General features: G+C 41.7%; 1 protein-coding gene across 10 annotated transcripts in view; it reads right to left on the bottom strand.

Annotated features, from left to right (window-relative positions):
* The window catches only part of LOC106588837 (adhesion G protein-coupled receptor B2), a 512,228-nt gene that overhangs the window by 37,748 nt on the left and 451,980 nt on the right, over positions 1-22,500 (bottom strand). For 6 of the 10 annotated variants that reach the window (XM_045709861.1, XM_045709852.1, XM_045709858.1 and 3 more), the window contains 4 exons: positions 21,713-21,784; positions 10,452-10,544; positions 2,037-2,076; positions 1,413-1,427 (listed from right to left, as the gene is read on the bottom strand). In XM_045709861.1, the coding sequence (XP_045565817.1) occupies positions 1,413-1,427; positions 2,037-2,076; positions 10,452-10,544; positions 21,713-21,784 (220 nt within the window). The remainder of the gene's footprint in view (positions 1-1,412; positions 1,428-2,036; positions 2,077-10,451; positions 10,545-21,712; positions 21,785-22,500) is intronic. The other 4 variants (XM_045709853.1, XM_045709860.1, XM_045709854.1 and 1 more) reach the window with 3 other exon arrangements.

The following is a 22,500-nucleotide window of genomic DNA, read 5'->3' as shown; positions in this document are numbered from 1 at the left end:
GGAGACAGAGAGAGAGAGAGAGAGAGAGAGAGAGAGAGAGAGAGAGAGAGAGAGAGAGAGTCTCCTTCCAAATACCACCCTATTCTCTATATAGTGCACTACTTTTGACATTGTGTAAAATACATTTGGCTCCAATGAAATGGACCTGGATTCCTCTGCTGCTGCCTTCCATTCCACCACATGGTCACTATTGGAAGTCATTATTCCCTGTCTAGTTGTGACAGATCACGTTTCTTGTGTGTGTGTGTGTGTGTGTGTGTGTGTGTGTGTGTGTGTGTGTGTGTGTGTGTGTGTGTGTGTGTGTGTGTGTGTGTGTGTGTGTGTGTGTGTGTGTGTGTTTTTTGGTCCTGAGACCAACAGCAAGGTTTGATGAGATTTGATGTCTTATACCGAGACCACAATAAAACAGAATGTGAAACTTTGGTTGGCGTTTTAATTTTCATGCTTTACGTTTAGTGAACAAAGGATTGGAGATCCTTCTAAAACAACACACTACATACAATACATTTACAACTACATGTTGGTATGAGTCAACATCTAAACGAATAAGGCTGAATCTCAAATGACACCCTATTCCTGTATAGTGCACATCTTTTGATCACAATCACATGCTCGCAACATGGAGGTCTAATCAAAAGTAGTGCACTACCTAGGGAATAGGGTTCCATTTGAGGCGTAGCATTAGTCATTCTAATAGATAGACATGAAAGGTCAGACTAACATGGCCTGATGTATATAGTCAGTACAACAGTTCACCTACCATATTTACCCAACATGCATTGATTCATGCTAAACATGGTCACAAAATCAGGCATACAACAGTCAGATTTGAGATGGTCACTCCATAGGCCATATTAAATTCATCAATCAAGTAAAGGTTTTTGAGTGAATACAGTCCGAAGTCATTCCGCCATGGGTCTCACCTTACAGGCAACACAGTCATGCTGAATTACATGCACACACTCACACCGTCAGCATTTAAGTCGTCACTTCTGGGCCACAATTAACGTGGGATCTGTTAGTGCATCTGTAAATAACTCAAAGTTTCATTCAGTTTCTGTATTCATGTTAATGAATGTTTTGCCCCCCCACACACACAACACATCCAAAAAGGATGAAATGCCTTGATGATGGCATGTTCTATAGAACAAAATACTGTTTTAAACTCTGACGCATTTCGTTATAGCCTTTGTCAGGGAGTACAATAACATTGTAGATGTTGTTCTATTGAACAAGGCCCATAATCAAACAGAAAAGTCCCAACAATGCATCCCTGCAGCGTTTACCATTCTACTTTGTTGTTAGAACATTTGCATGAAAGTTTGAGTTAGGAGTTTGATGTAGATCTCAAGTTAGGGTAGGGCCATTAGTGATTGACCGTTTTATTAGGGTCAGGTTGGTACCAGACTTACATGGGTGTCCTCTCTCTGCAAGGGTGGAGTGGGAAAGTAACCATGACTGGGTGTTAATTTACATCCACAGGGTACACATGTCTCACACACACACACACACACACACACACACACACACACACACACACACACACACACACACACACACACACACACACACACACACACACACACACGCACATATATACAAATAACCTCAAACACACACACAAGTTCTCGTATACGCACGCACGCAAGCACACTTCTCTATTCCAGTGATGGGGAACAATGTGTCTCTGAACATTGTGTCTGTCTCTGGAGAGAGAACGAGAGAGAGAGGAGAGAGGGGGGGGATAGTGAGGGGAGAGAGATGGAGAGGGAAATAAGAGAGAAAGAGAGAGGGGTGAGAGAAGGGTAGAGAGATATATAGAGGACAGAGAGAGAGAGAGAGAGAGAGAGGAGATAAAGAGAGAGAGAGAGAGAGAGGAAAGAGAGAGACAGAGAGAGGGGAAAGAGAGAGAGAGGGGAAAGAGAGAGGGAGGGAGGGAGGGAGGGAGAGAGAGAGAGAGAGAGGGAAAGAGAGAGAGAGAGGGGAAAGAGAGAGAGAGAGAGAGAGAGAGAGAGAGAGAGGGAGAGAGAACCTACCTGTTTGACACGCCAGGTCCACATCTTTTTCAAAGTCCGTCTGAGAGAGAGCATGGGGAGAAGATACACAGTTAGACAGCAGTGTGTGTGTGTGTGTGTTTGTATGTGTGTGTTTCCATGGTAGCTGCATGTGTGTAATAGATATAGCATGGCATTGGGGTAGCATTGGGAAACAGAAGGATGCAGACAATGAAACAGAAACAACAGATGAGATGAGAGGTGCTTTTGAAAGATGAACGTAACACACCCATAGACAGATCACAGTTTTTTAGGCTCACGAACGGCCCGCTCATTAGGCAGGATTAGGCTGACACCTGGGGCGACAGATTGACGAGGGCGGCCAAGTCGCACCTCCAAAAACAACACATAAAACCTCACATAATTCTGCCCAAAAACAATGACAATTTCACTCAACCAGTAGCATATGGATTTTTTGGGTGAGCGCAAATGCCGCACTGTGATAAGCAGTGCCAACTTTGTCAAAGGCAGGGGCGTAAACATATTTTGCATGTCCAATCCCTGCGCAACTCTCCAGGGTGCTGTTGGAGAGATACATCGCTGCGACGCTTCACCAACATTCCTTAAAAAAATCATCTAACATAAATCATGTAGCAGATACAGGATATGATAGAAAGAGTATTTGGCCTTTTCTTTAGCCTACATGCTGGAGATAAAATGGATGACAATGTAATGAGACGGACACTTACATCATGCAGGTTTCTCAAATCAAATAGCCTAACCTAAATGATGCTAACAAACAACATATCCTAAAAACAGGGCAGGATTTAAGTAAAATGGACAATATGCTATGGACAATCACAACTGTTGTCCAGGAGTTTCACCCCATTGTCAGGATCAGTGGTTTGTAGTTTGTATACGTACATTTTTGATAAGCTGATCCTAGCGAAAAAGAAAATACTTCTGCATTTCCCACTGTGTAAACACATTGCAAATAGGCTCATGATACCTCCTGATAAAGTTGGGTAGCTGATATTCAAAGCTTAAATAATCAAATTGAATTGTCACAGGAATCAGGACTAAAAAAGCCAATGCAACGGCCTGTTTTCCAAACGGTGGGCCTACCGCATGGATGGGCATTCATAAAATTCCATTGTGGTCCGACATGGTAGGCTACACTCCAGTAAGCATGAGCCAATGTCTTTTGGAAGTCTTTTTTTGGTACAGTCCGGACCAGACTTGATTTCCACATCCACGGATATTGGTATTTGCTCCGGTCGGGACAACATTTGAACCAATCGTAGACGTCTGTTTGGTTCAGATTTGGTACAATCCAGACCAGCCTTGATTTCAATGTCCACGGACATAGATTTTTGGTCCGGTCCAGACCAAATCTGAACCAATCATAGACGTCCAAGCCTTGATTTGGCCCAAACACAGACGTCTCTAAATGACTTATTTTCAACTTTCGTTCAGAACCAACAATATGCCTGATTTCAATATCCGGAAAATACTTAGAAAATACATATTTTAAACTTCTGGAAAATAACTATTTTAAATTTTAATTCAGAACTGGAAATGAACCTGTTTTCAAAAATACATATTTTTCAGCATCTGGAAAAGATGCCAATTCAACGTCCAGGAAAATATGTATTTTAAACAAACAGAAAATACCTTTTCACCTTTTATTCAGAACTTAAATTGAACTTTAACATCTGGAAAACACGTCCTTTAGATGTCTTTTCAAAGTAATTTGGTTACTGGGACTATTCTAGTTTTGCGGGCAGCATTGTTTTGTCTTGCCTAGGGCGACAGAACAGTAAGAAAAGGCCCTGGTTAGGTTACACCTTTCTGATAGTGCTACAGATGATTTAAAGACAGAGATGTTAGGCTACACCAGGGATGGGAAACTCCAGTCCTCAGGGGCCTGATTGGTGTCACACTTTTGCCTCAGCCCCAGTTAACACACCTGATTCCAATAGTCAACTAATCATCAGTTTAGATTGTAATTACTTTAATCAGCTATGTTTGCTCGGTATGGGGAAAAAAGTGACACCTCCCCGGCCCCCAAGGACTGGAGTTGCCCAACCCTGGGCTACACCTTTCTAATGGGGCTACAGATGATTTTGAGACAAAGAGATGCAGACTAGAGGATGTGCCTCATCAAGCCCCGTATCGTCGAATCCCAAATGGCACCCTTTTCCCTACATAGTGCAATACTTTTGACTAGAGCCCTATGGATGTGCACCATCTAGGGAGTAGGGTGCCATTGGGGACGCATCCTACAGTATATCCCTTTCTACTAAGAAGTGTGTTTGTTATCAGAATGGCTGGTAGTGACAACAGATATCTGAGCTACTCCTATAATCTTTCTATCAGTATGTGTTTAGGAGAAGAATGAGGAAAGATAATGATTTTGCTTCAAAAGAATCAAGAAGGATGAACAGCTGATGAAAATTGAGGTCAGTGTTATTTTTTCAAGACTGCTGGTTCTAATATTGTTTTGTTTTCAAGTGAGTCAAGTGCATCCATCATTTACATGATCTTCAGCACATCATTTCAAGCACTTACTTTACCCAAATGGCCTAAAAAGTTTTAGACACCTTATTAGCTATGTTGCCAATTGTCTGTCTGCAATGGCCATCTCAAGTCACTGGTCTCTTTCAAGTTCTCTACCTTTCTCTCTTTAAACCAAACACCATCATCTTCCTCATGCCAGCGTTCTGCATTCATTGCCCTCAGCTTGTCTTTTGTAACCTCCACGAGAGAATTTCCCCTCAACTCGTTAGAACAAATTGCTTGGTGAAAAAAACAACACAAACATCAGCACACAAACAGATTGATTGGATTGAATGAGGGAAAGTTCCAGTGTGTCTTTCCAAAATGGCCTCCATTAAAACCTCCCCAACTTAATGTGGTCCCTCATTGCCATGCAGATCCAGGCCATTCTTCTGTCTCCTCTCTCCCCCCAGCACCGATCTGCCTAGAATCCTCTATGACGCTCACTCACAAAAGCCTTTGTATGGATATAAAGCTATTAGGCATTTTTGGCACGCCACAGAGAGAGACAGAGGGAGGGAGGGATAGAGAGACAGGCGAGGAAAAGGGAGGGGGGAGTGGGAGATGGAGGGAGAGGGAAAGTAAAAGAGAGAGATGGGGGGTGAAGAGGGAGGGAGAGAGATGAAGGGAGGGGGAAAGGCAGTGAAAGGGGAAAGTGGAAGAGAAAGAGAGAGCATGAGAGGGGGAGAGAAATAAAGATAATTAAAGGGACAGAAAGAGAAACAGAACATTTGAAAGAGGTAGAGAATGAATGCAGGTCTCAAAGGAGAGGAAAGCTCTTAGCACGCAAATCACACTGCCTCACAAATGGCTTTCGCCTAAACAGACAAATGAGGATATAGACTCTCATCTCTCTCCCCCCTCTCTCTCTCACACCCACACACAGGCTGAGTATGTAAAGTGAATCAGGTTAACCATCAGCATCATTACTAAGTACTGTTTGTCCAGGCATTATTGTGGAGGACATTCACATTAGGCCTGGGTTCAGCCAACACTGGTAACCACTTAAGCACAAGAGAACTCCAATTTACGTATGGCTGAATTATTATTGGAATAAATGCAAGAACAAAACAACATTTGGATCCCAAAACTTCCTCTAAAAACACTTCCATCTAGATATAAAACAGCAGCATAAAACAACGTTGACTGGTAGAAGCTAAGACTATAACTCAGACATGTGGGGTCTACTGGGCCAGACGGAAGTTCAAGCTCCCTTCTGTAAAAACCTACTGGCACCAATCTACATACAGTGAGGGAAAAAAGTATTTGATCCCCTGCTGATTTTGTACGTTTGCCCACTGACAAAGAAATGATCAGTCTATAATTTTAATGGTAGGTTTATTTGAACGGTGAGAGACAGAATAACAACAAAAAAATCCAGAAGAACGCATGTCAAAAATGTTATAAATTGATTTGCATTTTAATGAGGGAAATAAGTATTTGACCCCTCTGCAAAACATGACTTAGTACTTGGTGGCAAAACCCTTGTTGGCAATCACAGAGGTCAGACATTTCTTGTAGTTGGCCACCAGGTTTGCACACATCTCAGGAGGTATTTTGTCCCACTCCTCTTTGCAGATCTTCTCCAAGTCATTAAGGTTTCGAGGCTGATGTTTGGCAACTTGAACCTTCAGCTCCCTCCACAGATTTTCTATGGGATTAAGGTCTGGAGCCTGGCTAGGCCACTCCAGGACCTTAATGTGCTTCTTCTTGAGCCACTCCTTTGTTGCCTTGGCCGTGAGTTTTGGGTCATTGTCATGCTGGAATACCCATCCACGACCCATTTTCAATACCCTGGCTGAGGGAAGGAGGTTCTCACCCAAGATTTGATGGCACATGACCCCGTCCATTGTCCCTTTGATGCAATAAAGTTGTTTTGTCCCCTTAGCAGAAAAACACCCCCCAAGCATAATGTTTCCACCTCCATGTTTGACGTTGGGGATGGTGTTCTTGGGGTCATAGGGAGCATTCCTCCTCCTCCAAACACGGCGAGTTGAGTTGATGCCAAAGCGCTCCATTTTGGTCTCATCTGACCACAACACTTTCACCCAGTTGTCCTCTGAATCATTCATGTGCATTCTTGAGCAGGGGGACCTTGCCGGTGATGCAGGATTTCAGTCCTTCACGGCGTAGTGTGTTACCAATTGTTTTCTTGGTGACTATGGTCCCAGCTGCCTTGAGATCATTGACAAATCCTCCCGTGTAGTTCTGGGCTGATTCCTCACCATTCTCATGATCATTGCAAGTCCACGAGGTGAGATCTTGCATGGAGCCCCAGGCCTACGGAGATTGACAGTTCTTTTGTGTTTCTTCCATTTGCGAATAATCACACCAACTGTTGTCACCTTCTCACCAAGCTGCTTGGCAATGGTCTTGTAGCCCATTCCAGCCTTGTGTAGGTCTACAATCTTGTCCCTGACATCCTTGGAGAGCTCTTTGGTCTTGGCCATGGTGGAGAGTTTGGAATCTGATTGATTGATTGCTTCTGTGGACAGATGTCTTTTATACAGGTAACAAGCTGAGATTAGGAGCACTCCCTTTAAGAGTGTGCTCCTAATCTCAGCTCGTTACCTGTATAAAAGACACCTGGGAGCCAGAAATCTTTCTGATTGAGAGGGGTTCAAATACGTATTTCCCTCATTAAAATGCAAATCAATTCATAACATTTTTGACATGCGTTTTTCTGGATTTTTTGTTGTTGTTATTCTGTCTCTCACTGTTCAAATAAACCTACCATTAAAATTATAGACTGATCATTTCTTTGTCAGTGGGCAAACGTACAAAATCAGCAGGGGATCAAATACTTTTTTCTCTCACTGTACTAATATACTGCAGCCCAGTGATTTCCAAACCTTTTCCCCAATGGACCATAAAACAACATTAGTTGTTTTTGCAGGCTAATAACATTTTTATTAAATAAATTGAAAGCCATTTCCTTGACCACAAGCGGTATATCCACAATTTGGGAACCATTGTTGGAAACCCCGTGGCTAATGTACCAGATGTTCTATATGGCTACACACAGCATTGACTACTTTAGGACATAGTGTCTATCTACTGTGGTTGACATACTGATTTGCTGTTGGGGTACTGGTTGTGGTTATGTCCATGGTTGTGGTTGTAAGCTTGGTTATGGGCATGGTTGAGGGTGTGGTTCATGTGCTCATGGTTCATGTGGTTGTTGTGGGGCAGGCTGTGGTAACAGCCTTGTTGGCAGCCGTGTTGACAGCCCTGGTGAGGGTGGAATGGTGGCAGGCATGGTGACTGTTGTTGGCATGACGATGACGGGCAGGGAGAAGCTCCAGTGCCAGTGCTGTAGTGCAGAGAGCCACACTGCTGCCCGTAGTAGGACATGTTCTGACACTTCTGATGCAGGGATGGTGGGAGAGATGGATGGAGAGATGTGAGAGGAGGAGAGATGAGAGTGGGGGATTGGAGGGGAGGACACAATTCAGATGGATTAGAAACATTCATAAGAAGAGATTATAAGTGATATGTGGGGAAGAAGAAATGATGAAGAGAATAAGAAAGAGAAGGAAAAAGACAAGGTAAAAAACAGGTTGAACATGCAAGAGAGAGGATGAACATGTAAGAGAGAAGTTGAACATTGAAGAGAGAGGATGAACATGTAAGAGAGAAGTTGAACATTGAAGAGAGAGGATGAACATGTAAGTGAGAATAGAGGGGGAGAATGGGAGGGACCATTCTCAAACGTTCAAACGAACTACCAGAATGGTTGAATGGGGATACTCTAGTCTGAAGACTGATCATCTCAATATGTCCACCTATCCTCTCAATATGTCCTCCTATCCTCTCAATATGTCCTCCTATCCTCTCAATATGTCCTCCTATCCTCTCAATTTGTCCTCCTATCCTCTCAATATGTCCACCTATCCTCTCAATATGTTCTCCTATCCTCTCAATATGTTCTCCTATCCTCTAAATTTGTCCTTCTATCCTCTCAAGATGTCCTCCTATACTCCCAATATGTTCTCCTATCCTCTCAATATGTCCTCCTATACTCTCAAGATGTCCTCCTATACTCCCAATATGTTCTCCTATCCTCTCAATTTGTCCTCCTATCCTCTCAATATGTCCTCCTATCCTCTCAATTTGTCCTCCTATCCTCTCAATATGTCCTCCTATCCTCTCAATTTGTCCTCCTATCCTCTCAATATGTCCTCCTATCCTCTCAATTTGTTCTCCTATCCTCTCAATATGTCCTCCTATCCTCTCAATATGTTCTCCTGTCCTCTCAACATGTCCTCCTATCCTCTCAATATGTTCTCCTGTCCTCTCAACATGTCCTCCTATCCTCTGAAGATGTCCTCCTATCCTCTCAAGATGTCCTCCTATCCTCTCATGTTAGTTTATGGTAACATTACTTGAAATCTTAAATCATAAGGCCTTCTTAATACTGTTATGGCTGTTATGTCATGTCATGTTTATAACAGGCTTATGAAGGCTTTATGACACAGGGTTTCAGTAAAGTTTGCCCTTTTCATTGAGTCGCCTTGAGCCTTTTACTATGAGGGATTAATTCAGGATTATACCATTTGGAAAATTACTGTTGGAAACACTCTGGATTTACAAATTGATTTGATATGACTGCTTTTAGCACAGCGCTCCGTGTTAACTTTGGCAGGAGTAGGTTTCCTCATAAATACCTGAACATGTGACATCACTAGGAACAACCCTGGGCCATACAGTTTTCCAGGTCAGTGATTTGAGGCAAGGAAAAACTCTGAACCTGACAGCTTTGAAGAACAAATTCACGACAAGGACATTCCAATAATAAAAAAAAGTGTTTTGGTCATTTGCAGTAAATCATCAGCCTCCTAACATTCCTAGCGGTCCATTCAAGAGACCAAAATATTACAGTAAATGACTGTGATAAATACAACTAAAGGGGAAGGAGTGGTCAGCGTTGGAACCTTCGTAACTAATACAAATGACAGAACGTTGTGACCTGGTCGACATTGGGAAGCACTTCATGTCTTTATGATTTACAAGACTATTAACACGATTTTGGACAAAGTAACCTTCCGTGTAACTTTACACCCTGCGCATAATGATAAGGACCTTTCTTATAGGCTAAATAAACCTGCCGCAGTCACCGCCGAGTGAATAAAAATGTGAAAAAAATATGAAAATAACTGACTACAGGTGTGCTGAGAAAATATCTTTAGGAGGGACTGGAAATAGACCATCAATATTGGCTAGGATATTTGTCCCTTTTTAAACCACTTTTTCTCCCCAATTGGTAGTTAGTCTTCTCCCATCGCTGCAACTCCCGTACGTATGGGAGAGGCGAAGGTCGAGAGCCGTGCGTCCTCCGAAACACAACCCAGCCAAGCTGCTCTGCTTCTTGACACACTGCTCACTTAACCCGGAAGCCAGACGCATCAATGAGTCAGCGTGCAAGAACCCGGCCCGCCACAAGGAGTCGCTAGAGCACAATGGGACAAGGACATTCCAGCCGGCCAAACCCTCCCCTAACCCGGACAATTGTGCGCCGCATCATGGGTCTCCCGGTCGACACAGCCTGGGATCGAACCTGTAGTGATGCCTCTAGCACTGCAAAGCAGTGGCTTAGACCGCTGCACCACTCGCGAGGCCCTGGGATGTTAGTCCTAATCCGAAATCGACAACTCTCAAATCCTCTCAAAACCCCACAAGTGCATTGGGTGTAGGGTCTAGTGATCGATTTGGGATTGGGATTGGGATTATAAACAGCGAAGGGCTGTACTTGGAGAAAAAGAACAAGGCAGTTTTAGGACCAACATGATGTGGTTACGTAGCCTGGTCCCAGAAGTTGGCAAGACAGCACAAACAGATCAGGGGCCAGACTAGTAGTGGTTATGGGTCTAATATGGGATGAAATGGAATGTTATTCACCATGATCTGCACCTGTCCATTCTTGCATGAGTCCGGTGAGTTCTCGCTGTCATCTTTACATCCCCCCATCCGACAGCGCACTGCGTCCTGGACCTTGAAGAGAGGGATAAAGAGCGAAGGAAGGAAGGAGAAGAGGAGGGATAACGGGAGGAAAGGAGCAAATTGAAGGTCTTTATTGGTTAAGTTCACAACATTAAGACTACCATAGACACTATGTTCATGTATACAGTACTTGGGTTTTAACCTACACTCTTAGAAAAAAGGGTTCATTGGGGTTCTTTATAGAACCTTTTGGTTCTTTGGACAAGAGTAAAGAACCCATTACTATAAAAGGTTCTATATATATATATATATATATATATATATATATATATATATATATATACCCAGTGAAGGCAAAGAACCTTGAGGGTTTTATCAATACCCCATAATGTAATGGGGATTTTAGAAAACAACAGCTAACAAAAGCTAACCCAGTCACATCAAACTGTGAAATGACAGCTAACATTCCCTTTTCATTTGTTTCAGCTGATTTGCATTGACATTTATTCCAATGAAATGATGCTCCATTATGATATCACCTGGTCAGAAAAATGGCTAGCTGACATCTGACCCCGTTAACTCAATATGGCAGGGGGAAGATCGAATTCATATGTTGCAGAGGTCTGAGTGGCAAACAGCAAGTTTCCATCAAACCTGTGTTGTTGCAAACTTAATACTAGCTAGAAGCAATATTAATAACAATATTAACATAAAAGCATACACTCTTAGGGAGTGTTCGTAAATTCAATCTGGAATGCCAGAGTGCGCTCAGTAAATTCAGAGCATTGTCAGATTGTCCATTAGTAAATTCAGAGAGTTTCGCTCTCGGAGCATTCAGAGAGCACACTGGACGCTCTAGCCGAGGAGTAATATTGATCCGAGCGTTCTGACCTCACAACGGCAGTCAAGCACCCAAGCTAACTGGCTAAAGTTGGCTAGCTTGCTAGCTACCTCCAAACGCAAATGAGAGAACACCTCATTCGGACCATTTTACTCGCCCTAGCAGAGCTGGTTAGGCTGTTTTCATGTTGTCTAAAGCGTTGGTGACTGTAACTGTGCTGACACGTGTTCGTAAATTCCTCACTTATTCTGCGCTCTGGCACACTCAGACGAGAGTTTTTTGCTGCTCACTTTTGATTGCTGCTAACACAGGCAGTTAGGAAAGCTAAGGATAGCTTTTTCAAACAGAAATTTGCATCCTGTAGTACAAACTCAAAAAAGTTCTGGAACACTGTAAAGTCCATGGAGAAAAAGAGCATCTCCTCCCAGCTGCCCACTGCACTGAGGCTAGGAAACGCTGTCACTACCGATAAATCCACAATAATTGAGAATTTCAATAAGCATTTTTCTACGGCTGGCCATGCTTTCCACCTGGCTACCCTGGTCAACAGCCCTGCGCTCCCCACAGCAACTCGCCCAAACCTCCCCCACTTCTCCTTCACCCAAATCCAGATAGCTGATGTTCTGAAAGAGCTGCAAAATCTGGACCCCTACAAATTAGCTGGGCTAGACAATCTGGACCCTCTCTTTCTAAAATTATCTGCCAAAATTGTTGCAACCCCTATTACTAGCCTGTTCAACCTCTCTTTCGTATCATCTGAGATTCCCATAGATTGGAAAGCTGCCGCGGTCATCCCCCTCTTCAAAGGGGGAGACACTCTAGACCCAAACTGCTACAGACCTATATCTATTCTACCCTGCCTTTCTAAGGTCTTTGAAAGCCAAGTTAACAAACAGATTACCGACCATTTCGAATCTCACCGTACCTTCTCCGCTATGCAATCTGGTTTCAGAGCTGGTCATGGGTGCACCTGAGCCACGCTCAAGGTCCTAAACGATATCATAACCGCCATCGATAAGAGACGTTACTGTGCAGCTAAGGATTTCGACTCTGTCAATCACAACATTCTTATTGGCAGACTCAACAGCCTTGGTTCTGACTTAGAATATGTGGAAAACTACAAATACCTAGGTGTCTGGTTGGACTGTAAACTCTCCTTCCAGACTCACATTACACATCTCCAATCAAAAATTAAATCTAGAATCGGCTTCCTATTTCACAACAAAGCCTCCTTCACTCATGCTGCCAATCATACCCTCATAAAACTGACCATCCTACCAATCCTCGAGTTCGGCGATGTCATTTACAAAATAGCCTCCAACACTCTACTCAACAAATTGGATGTTGTCTATCAGAGTGCCATCCGTTTTGTCACCAAAGCCCCATATACTACCCACCACTACGACCTGTATGCTTTTGTTGGCTGGCCCTCGCTTCATACTCGTCGCCAAACCCACTGGCTCCAGGTCATCTACAAGTCTCTGCTAGGTAAAGCCCCGCCTTATCTCAGCTCACTGGTCACCATAGCAGCACCCAGCCGTAGCACGCGCTCCAGCAGGTATATCTCACTGGTCACCCCCAAAGCCAATTCTTCCTTTGGCTGCCTCTCCTTCCAGTTCTCTGCTGCCAATGACTGAAACGAACTACAAAAATCTCTGAAGCTGGAGATTCTTACCTCCCTCACTAGCTTTAAGCACCAGCAGTCAGAGCAGCTCACAGAGCACTGCACCTGTACATAGCTCATCTGTAAATAGCCCATCCAATCTACCTCATTCCCATACTGTATTAATTAATTAATTTATCTTGCTCCTTTACACCCCAGTATCTCAACTTGCACATTCATCTTCTGCACATCCTACCATTCCAGTGTTTAATTGCTATATTGTAATTACTTTGCTACCATGGCCTATTTATAGCCTTACCTCTCTTATCCTACCTCACTTGCACATGCTGTATATAGATTTTTCTACTGTATTATTAATTGTAAGTTTGTTTATTCCATGTGTAACTCTGTGTTGTTGTGTGTGTCGAACTGCTTTGCTTTATCTCGGCCAGGTTGCAGTTGCAAATGACAACTTGTTCTCAACTAGCCTACCTGGTTAAATAAAGGTGAAATAAAAAATAAATAAAACTGCATGTAAGTTGTTCTTCAACATCATAATAATTATATGTCTGCATAGCATTTGGTGTTCATTTTTGCAGATTAATTCATACTTATTTCCAAAGATTAACTTGTGTTTTTGGTTCTTTTTTATTTTTCTCTGGAACCAGTGAGGAAACAACCCAAACTGTACTGGTGGTAGGTAGCCCGGTGGTGAAGGAGTTGGACCTGTGGCAGGAATTGGACCTGTGGCTGAAAGTTTGCTGGTTTGAATCCCGGGCTGGGTGCAGGAAGAAAATGGGTGGAATTGATCTGACAACTGGAGGACTGCTGGGTTCACATCCTCAAAACATTCCCCTACCGTTGGGCCCTTGAGCAAGGCCCTTAACCCCACAACATGCTCTCCATCCAGGGGTGCTGCACTGCAGATTGAACCTGTGCTTGTCTTAACTGCATGTGTGAAGTTTGGGGTTGTTGAGAATGGAACAGAAGCCACATTTTCGTTGTTTGCTGTAACTAATGGACAAAGTTGTACTGTATTGTAAAGAAGTCAGCCAGAGTTGACATGGGCCATCATTCAAACAAAGAGATGCCTCCCTGGCCACCGGTGCATATTTCCAAACTATGTTAGCATATACAGTAATGACAATAAATTCTAAAAACTATGCTGGGCTTGTTTTGTCCATTATTTAATTGTTTATTAAATTCTATTCTTAGCAAAAAATATTACTATTTAATAGTGGTAGCCATAATTCATAAATGGCACCATACAGGGTTCTATATGGAACCATTTTGATTCAGTGAAGAAGAACCTCTATGGTTCTGATCAAAGAACCCTAAAAAAGGGTCTTATGTTGAACATTTAGGGGTTCCATACTGTATATGAAGCAAGCGATATAACCCTTATGGTTCTTTAAGGAACCTTTCTTTCTAAGAGTGTAGCTACAAACAAATATATTACCTTGCTAATGCTAATGTTTGATCATCTATATTGGGTTTTATTATGGATTTTAATATGTTATACCATGGCATTGTTGAACACTCATTTCTGATTGACTTGAAGGGAATTCTAGAGAATGTTTTATTTTCCTATAGTGCAGGGTATATCAGCATGGTAGAATTCAATGGCTATACTTAATTCTTACATGTTCTATGTTTGAGCTGCTTTTGAAAGAAAAAGTTGAATTGAACAAATTATTGACATTGTTGAATTAGATTTTCATAACAGCAAGCCAGGACTGCAACAAGCTCTCACAGTTTCATGTCAGAATTAGACGTTCATCCATGTTTCTCAAACATAACATTTTGAAGTTGTTCCAAAAGTAACATTTTGAAGTGTATGGTTACTTCTCTGTATCATTCCATGGTTACGTTTTATCTCCAAGGTATACGGTTAGGTATTAACCCCCGAATGATTAAGGTTAGGGTTAAGGTTTGGGACAGACTTAAAACCCAAATATCAAAAACAACTTCCTATCATGGGATTCGAAAATTCAACCTTTGGAACCAGAGGCTTACGCCCGTCTGCCATCCCTGTCCACAATGCCCTAGCAAAATCAAAGCCTACTTGAAGGTAACAGCGCTCCCTGTTGTCCCTAGTGGCCATTTTCCACGTCATCTCCTGACATCCTCAGACACGGATGGACATCGAATACTGACTTGTATCATGCCTGAGGACTGATGGTTTGGTTAGCTAAACTTGCAAGTCTGTTTGTTTGGTTACCAAGTCAACTACTCTATCTAGTAAACCTCCTTGCTACTTCAGTGGATGTTGAACACATTTCTACTAGTAAATGAACACATTTCTACTAGCAAATGAACACATTTCTATCAGTAAATGTGTTCAATCTGACCATGATATAAAAGAGATAATCAACTCTGGGCTCTATGCGATAGCAGAGTGGAACTGATCTTCCACGGAGTTTGATTATTTTCCAAAGAACGCATAGCCCCTTGTTGATTATCCCTCGAAAGCAGAATAGTTTATTACACTTCATCAACATGTATTGCATCATTATTGGCTTTTAATAAGAGTTAAAAATCTCAGTTTCTTAAATGTGTTTGTTAGCTTTTAATACTACTGTACTAATACTATTTAAAAAACACTATTTGAAAACATCCAAAAGAAAAAGAAAGCAAGAGAATAGAAATAAAGACAGAGACTGAGAAAGTGAGAGAGAGAACTGAAGAACAAAGAGCAGTACTGTAAAGTACTTAAATAAAAAAACGTTAAAGTACCAGTTAAAACGTTTTTTGGGGGTATGTGTACTTTACTGTGTTATTTATATTTTTGACTACTTTTACTTTTACTTCACTACATTCCTAAAAAAAATAATGTACTTTTTACTACATACATTTTCCCTGAGACTCAAAAGTACTCGTCACATTTTGAATGCTTAGCAGGACAGGAAAATGGTCCAATTCACACACTCAAGAGAACATCCCTGGTCATTCCTACTGCCTCTGATCTGGTGGACTCACTAAAAACAAATGCTTTGTTTGTAAATTATATCTGAGTGTTAGAGCATGACACTGGCAATCCGCAAATAATAAAAAGTAAAAAAAAACAATTGTGCAGTTTGGTTTGCTTAATATAAGTAATTTGAAATTATACTTTTACTTTTACCTTGATACTTAAGTATATTTTTTCAATTACATGTACTTCTGATGCTTAAGTATATTTAAAACCAAATATTCTTAGACTTTTACTCAAGCGGTATTTTACCGGGTGACTTTCACTTTTACTTGAGCCATTTTCTATTAAGGTATCTTTATTTTACTCAAGTATGACAAATGGGTACCAAAAGTACACAGTTGTTGAATCTAGATAGGCAGCCAGTCTACTGAGGGTTCCGTTAGGAGGATAATACTATTAAAACAAAGATAACTGGTGGTAACTGACGCCAGAGACACAGCGTTCAGAGATATAGCATATTGTTTGCTATTCTCTGATACTTTCGTTAGGTAAGCTAAAGCTGGGTGGTGGGTACACACTATGACATTTACACCCACATTACCTTTGGCATCATAAGTCACTTGAGAGAGAGAGCTAATACCAAGGCTTTCACATTCAGGCCTGCCCCGAGCGATAAAATACACCTGATGGAACAGCAACGACTGTGAAGACACACCAATACAGGCACAGACACATGCATACACACACACGATAACATACGCCCTATACACACATGTACACATGGATTTTGTGTTGTAGATATGTGGTAATAGAGTAGTGGCAGGAAGGCAAACACTTAATGTGTTGTGAAATCTGTTAGGAATTAATTGTAATGTTTTTTAAATTGTATAACTGCCTTAATTTTGCTGGACACCAGGAGGAGTACTGGGGATTCATAATAAATACAAACACATTCAACTGTGAACTGTTGAATTTTGGGCATAATGTGCATTGGGGACAATGATAATAAAGTAAAAAAATAAGATACTTGAACCAGTGCTTGACTTGGAGTGAAATAGGTGCAGGACTCATTTTGAGTGCTGGTACTGTTTATATGTACACTACATAACCAATCATCGAACATCTCACACCAAAATCATTGGCATTAATATGGAGTTGGTATATATAAAAGCCTCCACTCTGGGAAGGCTTTCCACTAGATGTTGGAACATTGCTGCAGGGACTTGGTTCCATTCAGCCACAAGAGCATTAGTGATGTCTCTCTCTCTCTCTCTCTCTCTCTCTCTCTATTCAATCAATTCAAGGTGCTTTATTGGCATGGGAAACATATGTTAACATTGCCAAAGAAAGTGAAGTAGATACTATACAAATGTGAAATAAACAATAACAATGAACAGAAAACATTACACTCACAGAAGTTCCAAAATAATTAAGACACTACAAATATCATATTATTTATTAATTACAGTGTTGTAACGATGTGCAAATAGTATAATACATAAATATGGGTTGTATTTAGAATGATGTTTGTTTTTTACTGGTTGCTCTTTTCTTGTGGCAACAGGTCACACATCTTGCTGCTGTGATTGCACACTGTGGTATTTCACCTAATATATATGGGAGTTTATCAAAATCGGGTTTGTTTTCAAATTATTTGTGGATCTGTGTAATCTGAGGGAAATATGTGTATCTAATATGGTTATACATTTGGCAGGAGGTTAGGAAGTGCAGCTCAGTTTCCACCTCATTCTGTGGGCAGTGTGCACATCTTGAGAGCCAGGTCTGCCTATGGCAACCTTTCTCAATAGCAAGGCTATGCTCACTGAGTCTGTACATAGTCAAAGCTTTCCTTAAGTTTGGGTCAGTCTTAAGTATCGGCCTACTTAAGTATCCGCCTAACTCTTCTCTGCATGCATTATTTGGTGTTTTATGTTGTACAGTACACGGAGGATATTTTTGCAGAATTCTGCATGCAGAGTCTCAATTTGGTGTTTGTCCCATTTTGTGAATTCTTGGTTGGAGAGCAGACCCAGACCTCACAACCATAAAGGGCAATGGGTTCTATGACTGATTCAAGTATTTTTAGCCAGATCCTAATTGGTATGTCAAACTTTATGTTCCTTTTGATGGCATAGAATGTCCTTCTTGCCTTGTCTCTCAGATCGTTCACAGCTTTGTGGAAGTTACCTGTGGCGCTGATGTTTAGGCCAAGGTATGTATCATTTTTTGTGTGCTCTAGGGCAACGGTGTCTAGATGGAATTTGTATTTGTGGTCCTGGCGACTGGACCTTTTTTGGAACACCATAATTTTGGTCTTACTGAGATTTACTGTCAGGGCCCAGGTCTGGCAGAATCTGTGTGGAAGATCTAGGTGCTATTGTAGGCCCTCCTTGGTTGGTGACTGAAGGACCACATCATCAGCAAACAGTAGACATTTGACTTCAGATTCTGGTAGGGTGAGGCCGGGTGCTGTAGACTTTTCTAGTTCCCTCGCCAATTCGTTGATATATATGTTGAAGAGGGTGGGGCTGTGGAAAGGGTGGGGCTGTGCCCTGTGGAAAGAAATGTGTGTGTTTTTTGCCTATTTTAAACGCACACTTGTTGTTTGTGTACATGGATTTTATAATGTTGGTTGTTTTTCCCCAACACCACTTTCCATCAATTTATATAGCAGACCCTCATGCCAAATTGAGTCGAAGGCATTTTTGAAATCTACAAAGCATGAGAAGACTTTGCCTTTGTTTTGGCTTGCTTGTTTGTCTATTAAGGTGTGCAGGGTGAATACGTGGTCTGTCGTACGGTAATTTTGTAAATAGACAATTTGACATTTTCTCAGTACATTGTTTTCACTGAGGAAATGTATGAGTCTGCTGTTAATGATAATGCAGAGGATTCTCCCAAGGTTGCTGTTGACACATATCTCATGGTAGTTATTGGGGTCAAATTTGTCTCCACTTTTGTGTATTGGGGTGATCAGTACTTGGTTCCAAATATTGGGGAAGATGCCAGAGCTAAGGATGATGTTAAAGAGTTTTAGTATAGCCAATTGGAATTTGTTGTCTGTATATTTTATCATTTCTTTGAGGATACCATCAACACAACAGGCCTTTTTGTGTTGGAGAGTTTGTATTTTGTCCTGTAGTTCATTCAATGTAATTGGAGAATCCAGTGGGTTCTGGTAGTCTTTAATAGTTGATTCTAAGATTTGTATTTGATCATGTATTTGTTTTTGCTGTTTGTTCTTTGTCATAGAGCCAAAAAGATTGGAGAAGTGGTTTACCCATACATCTCCATTTGGATAGATAATTCTTTGTGTTGTTGTTTGTTTAGTGTTTTCCAATTTTCCGGAAGTGGTTAGAGTCTATGGTTAGAGTCTATGGATTCTTCAATTACATTGATGTGCTGTTCCTTCTTTTTCCGTAGTGTATTTCTGTATTGTTTTAGTGTTCACCATAGTGAAGGCATAGTCTCAGGTTTTCTGGGTCTCCATGTTTTTGGTTGGACAGGTTTCTCAATTTCTTTCTTAGGTTTTTGCATTCTTCATCAAACCATTTGTCATTGTTGTCCATTTTCTTCGGTTTTCTGTTTGAAATTTTTAGATTAGATAGGAAAGTTGAGAGGTCAAATATACTGTTAACATTTACACCTTCACTTTTATAGTGGAACTTTTTGTCGAGAAAGTTGTCTAGAAGGGATGGAATTTGTTGTTGCCTAATTGTTTTTTTGGTAGGTTTCCACACTACATTCCTTCCCTCTATATAATTTCTTAATATTACTCAGTTCCTTTGGATTTGATGCCTCACGATTGAGTATTGCTCTGTTCAAGTAGACTGTGATTTTGCTGTGGTCTGACAGGAGTGTCAGTGGGTTGACTGTGAACACTCTGAGAGACTCTGGGTTGAGGTCAGTGATAAAGTAGTCTACAGTACTACTGCTAAGAGATGAGCTATAGGTGTACCTACCATAGGAGTCCCCTCGAAGCCTACCATTGACTATGTACATACCCAGCGTGTGACAGAGCTGCAGGAGTTGTAACCCGTTTTTGTTGGATATGTTGTCATAGTTGTGCCTAGTGGGGCATATGGGGGAGGGAATGCTCTCACCTCCAGGCAGGTGTTTGTCCCCCTGTGTGCTGAGGGTGTCATGTTCTTGTCCGGTTCTGGCATTTAGGTCGCCACAGACTAGTACATGTCCCTGGGCCTGGAAATGATTGAATTCCCCCTCCAGGATGGAGAAGATGTCTTCATTAAAGTATGGGGATTCTGGTGGGGGGATATAGGTAGCACACAGGAGGACATTTTATCTCTATCTATCTTCAACTAGCTTTCTCTTTCTCTCTCCACCCTCACTAAGTTAACTCTGATTCCCTGCTGGGTACTTTGGCACGCTAATGGCTAGGTCATTCTCATTTCACAGTCAAATGGGTTTCCTTTGGGTCTATAATGTACTCCCTCCCTCCCCCATGTTCACCCTCTCCCCCTTTGTGTTCTTCATTATCCCTGTCTCCTTCTCTCTCCCTCTATTTTCTCTGTCACCTCTCCCTCCCTATTTTTGTCCCACTCCCCCTCCTCTCTGCTATAGTCATTATTTTCATACATACACCCATGTTCCTTACCTCTCTCCTCATTTTCTCCATCCATCTCTCTCCCTCCTCTCTCTGTGTTCATCACGGCTTCTATATATACATCTATGTTTTCTCACTCCCTCCCTCCCCCCTCTCTCACTATGCTAATCACATTTTCTATACATCTGTGTTCTCTCACTCCCTATTGGATAAATAACATTTTCCACAGATGTCTGCATGCTCTCTTTACCACTCTCTTTTCCCTCCCTCCCTTCCTTGCTCTCATACACACATTGTTGCTCTGCAACACACCCTCTCTATAGATCCATCAACTCTGTTCACTCAAGCGCCGTCTTCTTCTATTCCAACCCTCTGCCTATCTGTTACTCTCCGCAACATCTTTAGACTGTCTGTCATCCCACTCTCCTCTCCTTCTCTCCACATCTCTACAATCCAGAGGCAGCATACTCTCCTTACCCGTTGTGCTGCAGCTATTAGGGATTAGGTTCAGTCTCTGGCAGAGATTTTCATATTTACTAAAATAATTCCCGGATTTAGTTGACTAATCCTACGCTTTTGTGATATTGATTTAACATATATGGCTTAGCGCTTCTGGCATTTAATATTATGTTTTAAACTACTGTATCAGTTTATCCAATAACCTATTTAACTATGTATATCGTAGCTGGAGGAGAGGCTAGGAGATGCTGCGTAGGCACGGAATGAATCAAACCCCAATGCATTGTGGGTAGTTGGGTATTTGGGCATACTAGGGGGTCATTTGAGATTGTGTGTGTATACGTGTGTGTGTACGTGTGTGTGTATCTGTGTGTGTGCTTTCGGGCACGTGTGTGTGTGTGCATGCATGTGTGTGTGTGTGTGGTAGATGGGTATTTGGTCTCACTAGGGGCCCTGTGTGGGTCTGTGGTGAATGGGCATTGAGGGCATTAGAATGGGGACTTATCATCTTACTTCATACAGTGTCTTACTAATCTCTTTATAGGGGCCCTGCATCATCTGGACAATGCTGTATTATATATATGCTGGAGCTGTTGGCATATTCACAAGAGTAATCCTTCCCATGTCTGAGCTGATTCTCTGTCTAGCTAGCTAGCTAGTACTGTACACTTCAGTAGGAGAAAGTCAACATACAGTAAACACACAGACAGGCACACACACACACACACACACACACACACACACACACACACACACACACACACACACACACACACACACACACACACACACACACACACACACACACACACACACACACACACACACACACACTAACCTCGCGGCGCATGACACAGTGCACAGTAATGATGACAAAGCCCTGGACAGAGTCAAAGACAGCAAACAGGACCTGAAAAAGAGCAGAACAGAAGTCAGTTAGCATATACAGTAGATAGAGAGAGAGAGAGAGAAAAAGTGAGACAGAGAGAGAAAGACAAACAGAGAGCGAAAGAGAGAGAGATAAAGAGAGCGAGAGAGAGAAAGAGAGAGAGAGAGAGATAGAAAGAAAGAGAGATAAAGAGATAAAGAAAGAGAGAGAGATAAAGAGAGAGAGATGAAGAGAGAGAGAAAGAGAGAGAGCGAGATAGAGAGAGAGAGAGAAATAAAGAGAGAGAGAGAGAGAAAGAGATTTTGGGAATTTGGGAAAGTTATTTTGATAATCTATCCAAAAACATCCCACAAAAAGACTTACAACATAAGCATTTAGAAATCAAGAAAAATGTAACAACCTTGATGTAACATCAGTCATTAAAAACAACCAAAATCCATTAGATTACCAATAACCCCTCAAGAACTAAATGAAAGGCTCAAATCTGTAAAATCAAAGAAGGCTTGTGGCCTAGATAACATCAGAAATGAAATGCTGAAAAACAGCACACCTGAGTTGCAAAATGCTGTGCTTAAATTGTTCAACATGTTATTAACTTCTGGCTGCTTCCCTGATGTCAAAAGTGGAGACAAATCAGACCCCAATAATTACAGGGAATTTGCGTAAACAGCAACTTGGGAAAGGTTTTCTGTAGCATTTTGAATTCAAGAATTCAAACCTTTCTTCAAGAAAAAAAT

Source organism: Salmo salar, chromosome ssa27 (genome assembly GCF_905237065.1).
Source record: "Salmo salar chromosome ssa27, Ssal_v3.1, whole genome shotgun sequence".
NCBI lineage: Eukaryota > Metazoa > Chordata > Actinopteri > Salmoniformes > Salmonidae > Salmo > Salmo salar.
The sequence above is the reverse complement of the archived record's forward strand: the minus strand, read 5'-3'. Positions and strand labels throughout refer to the sequence as shown.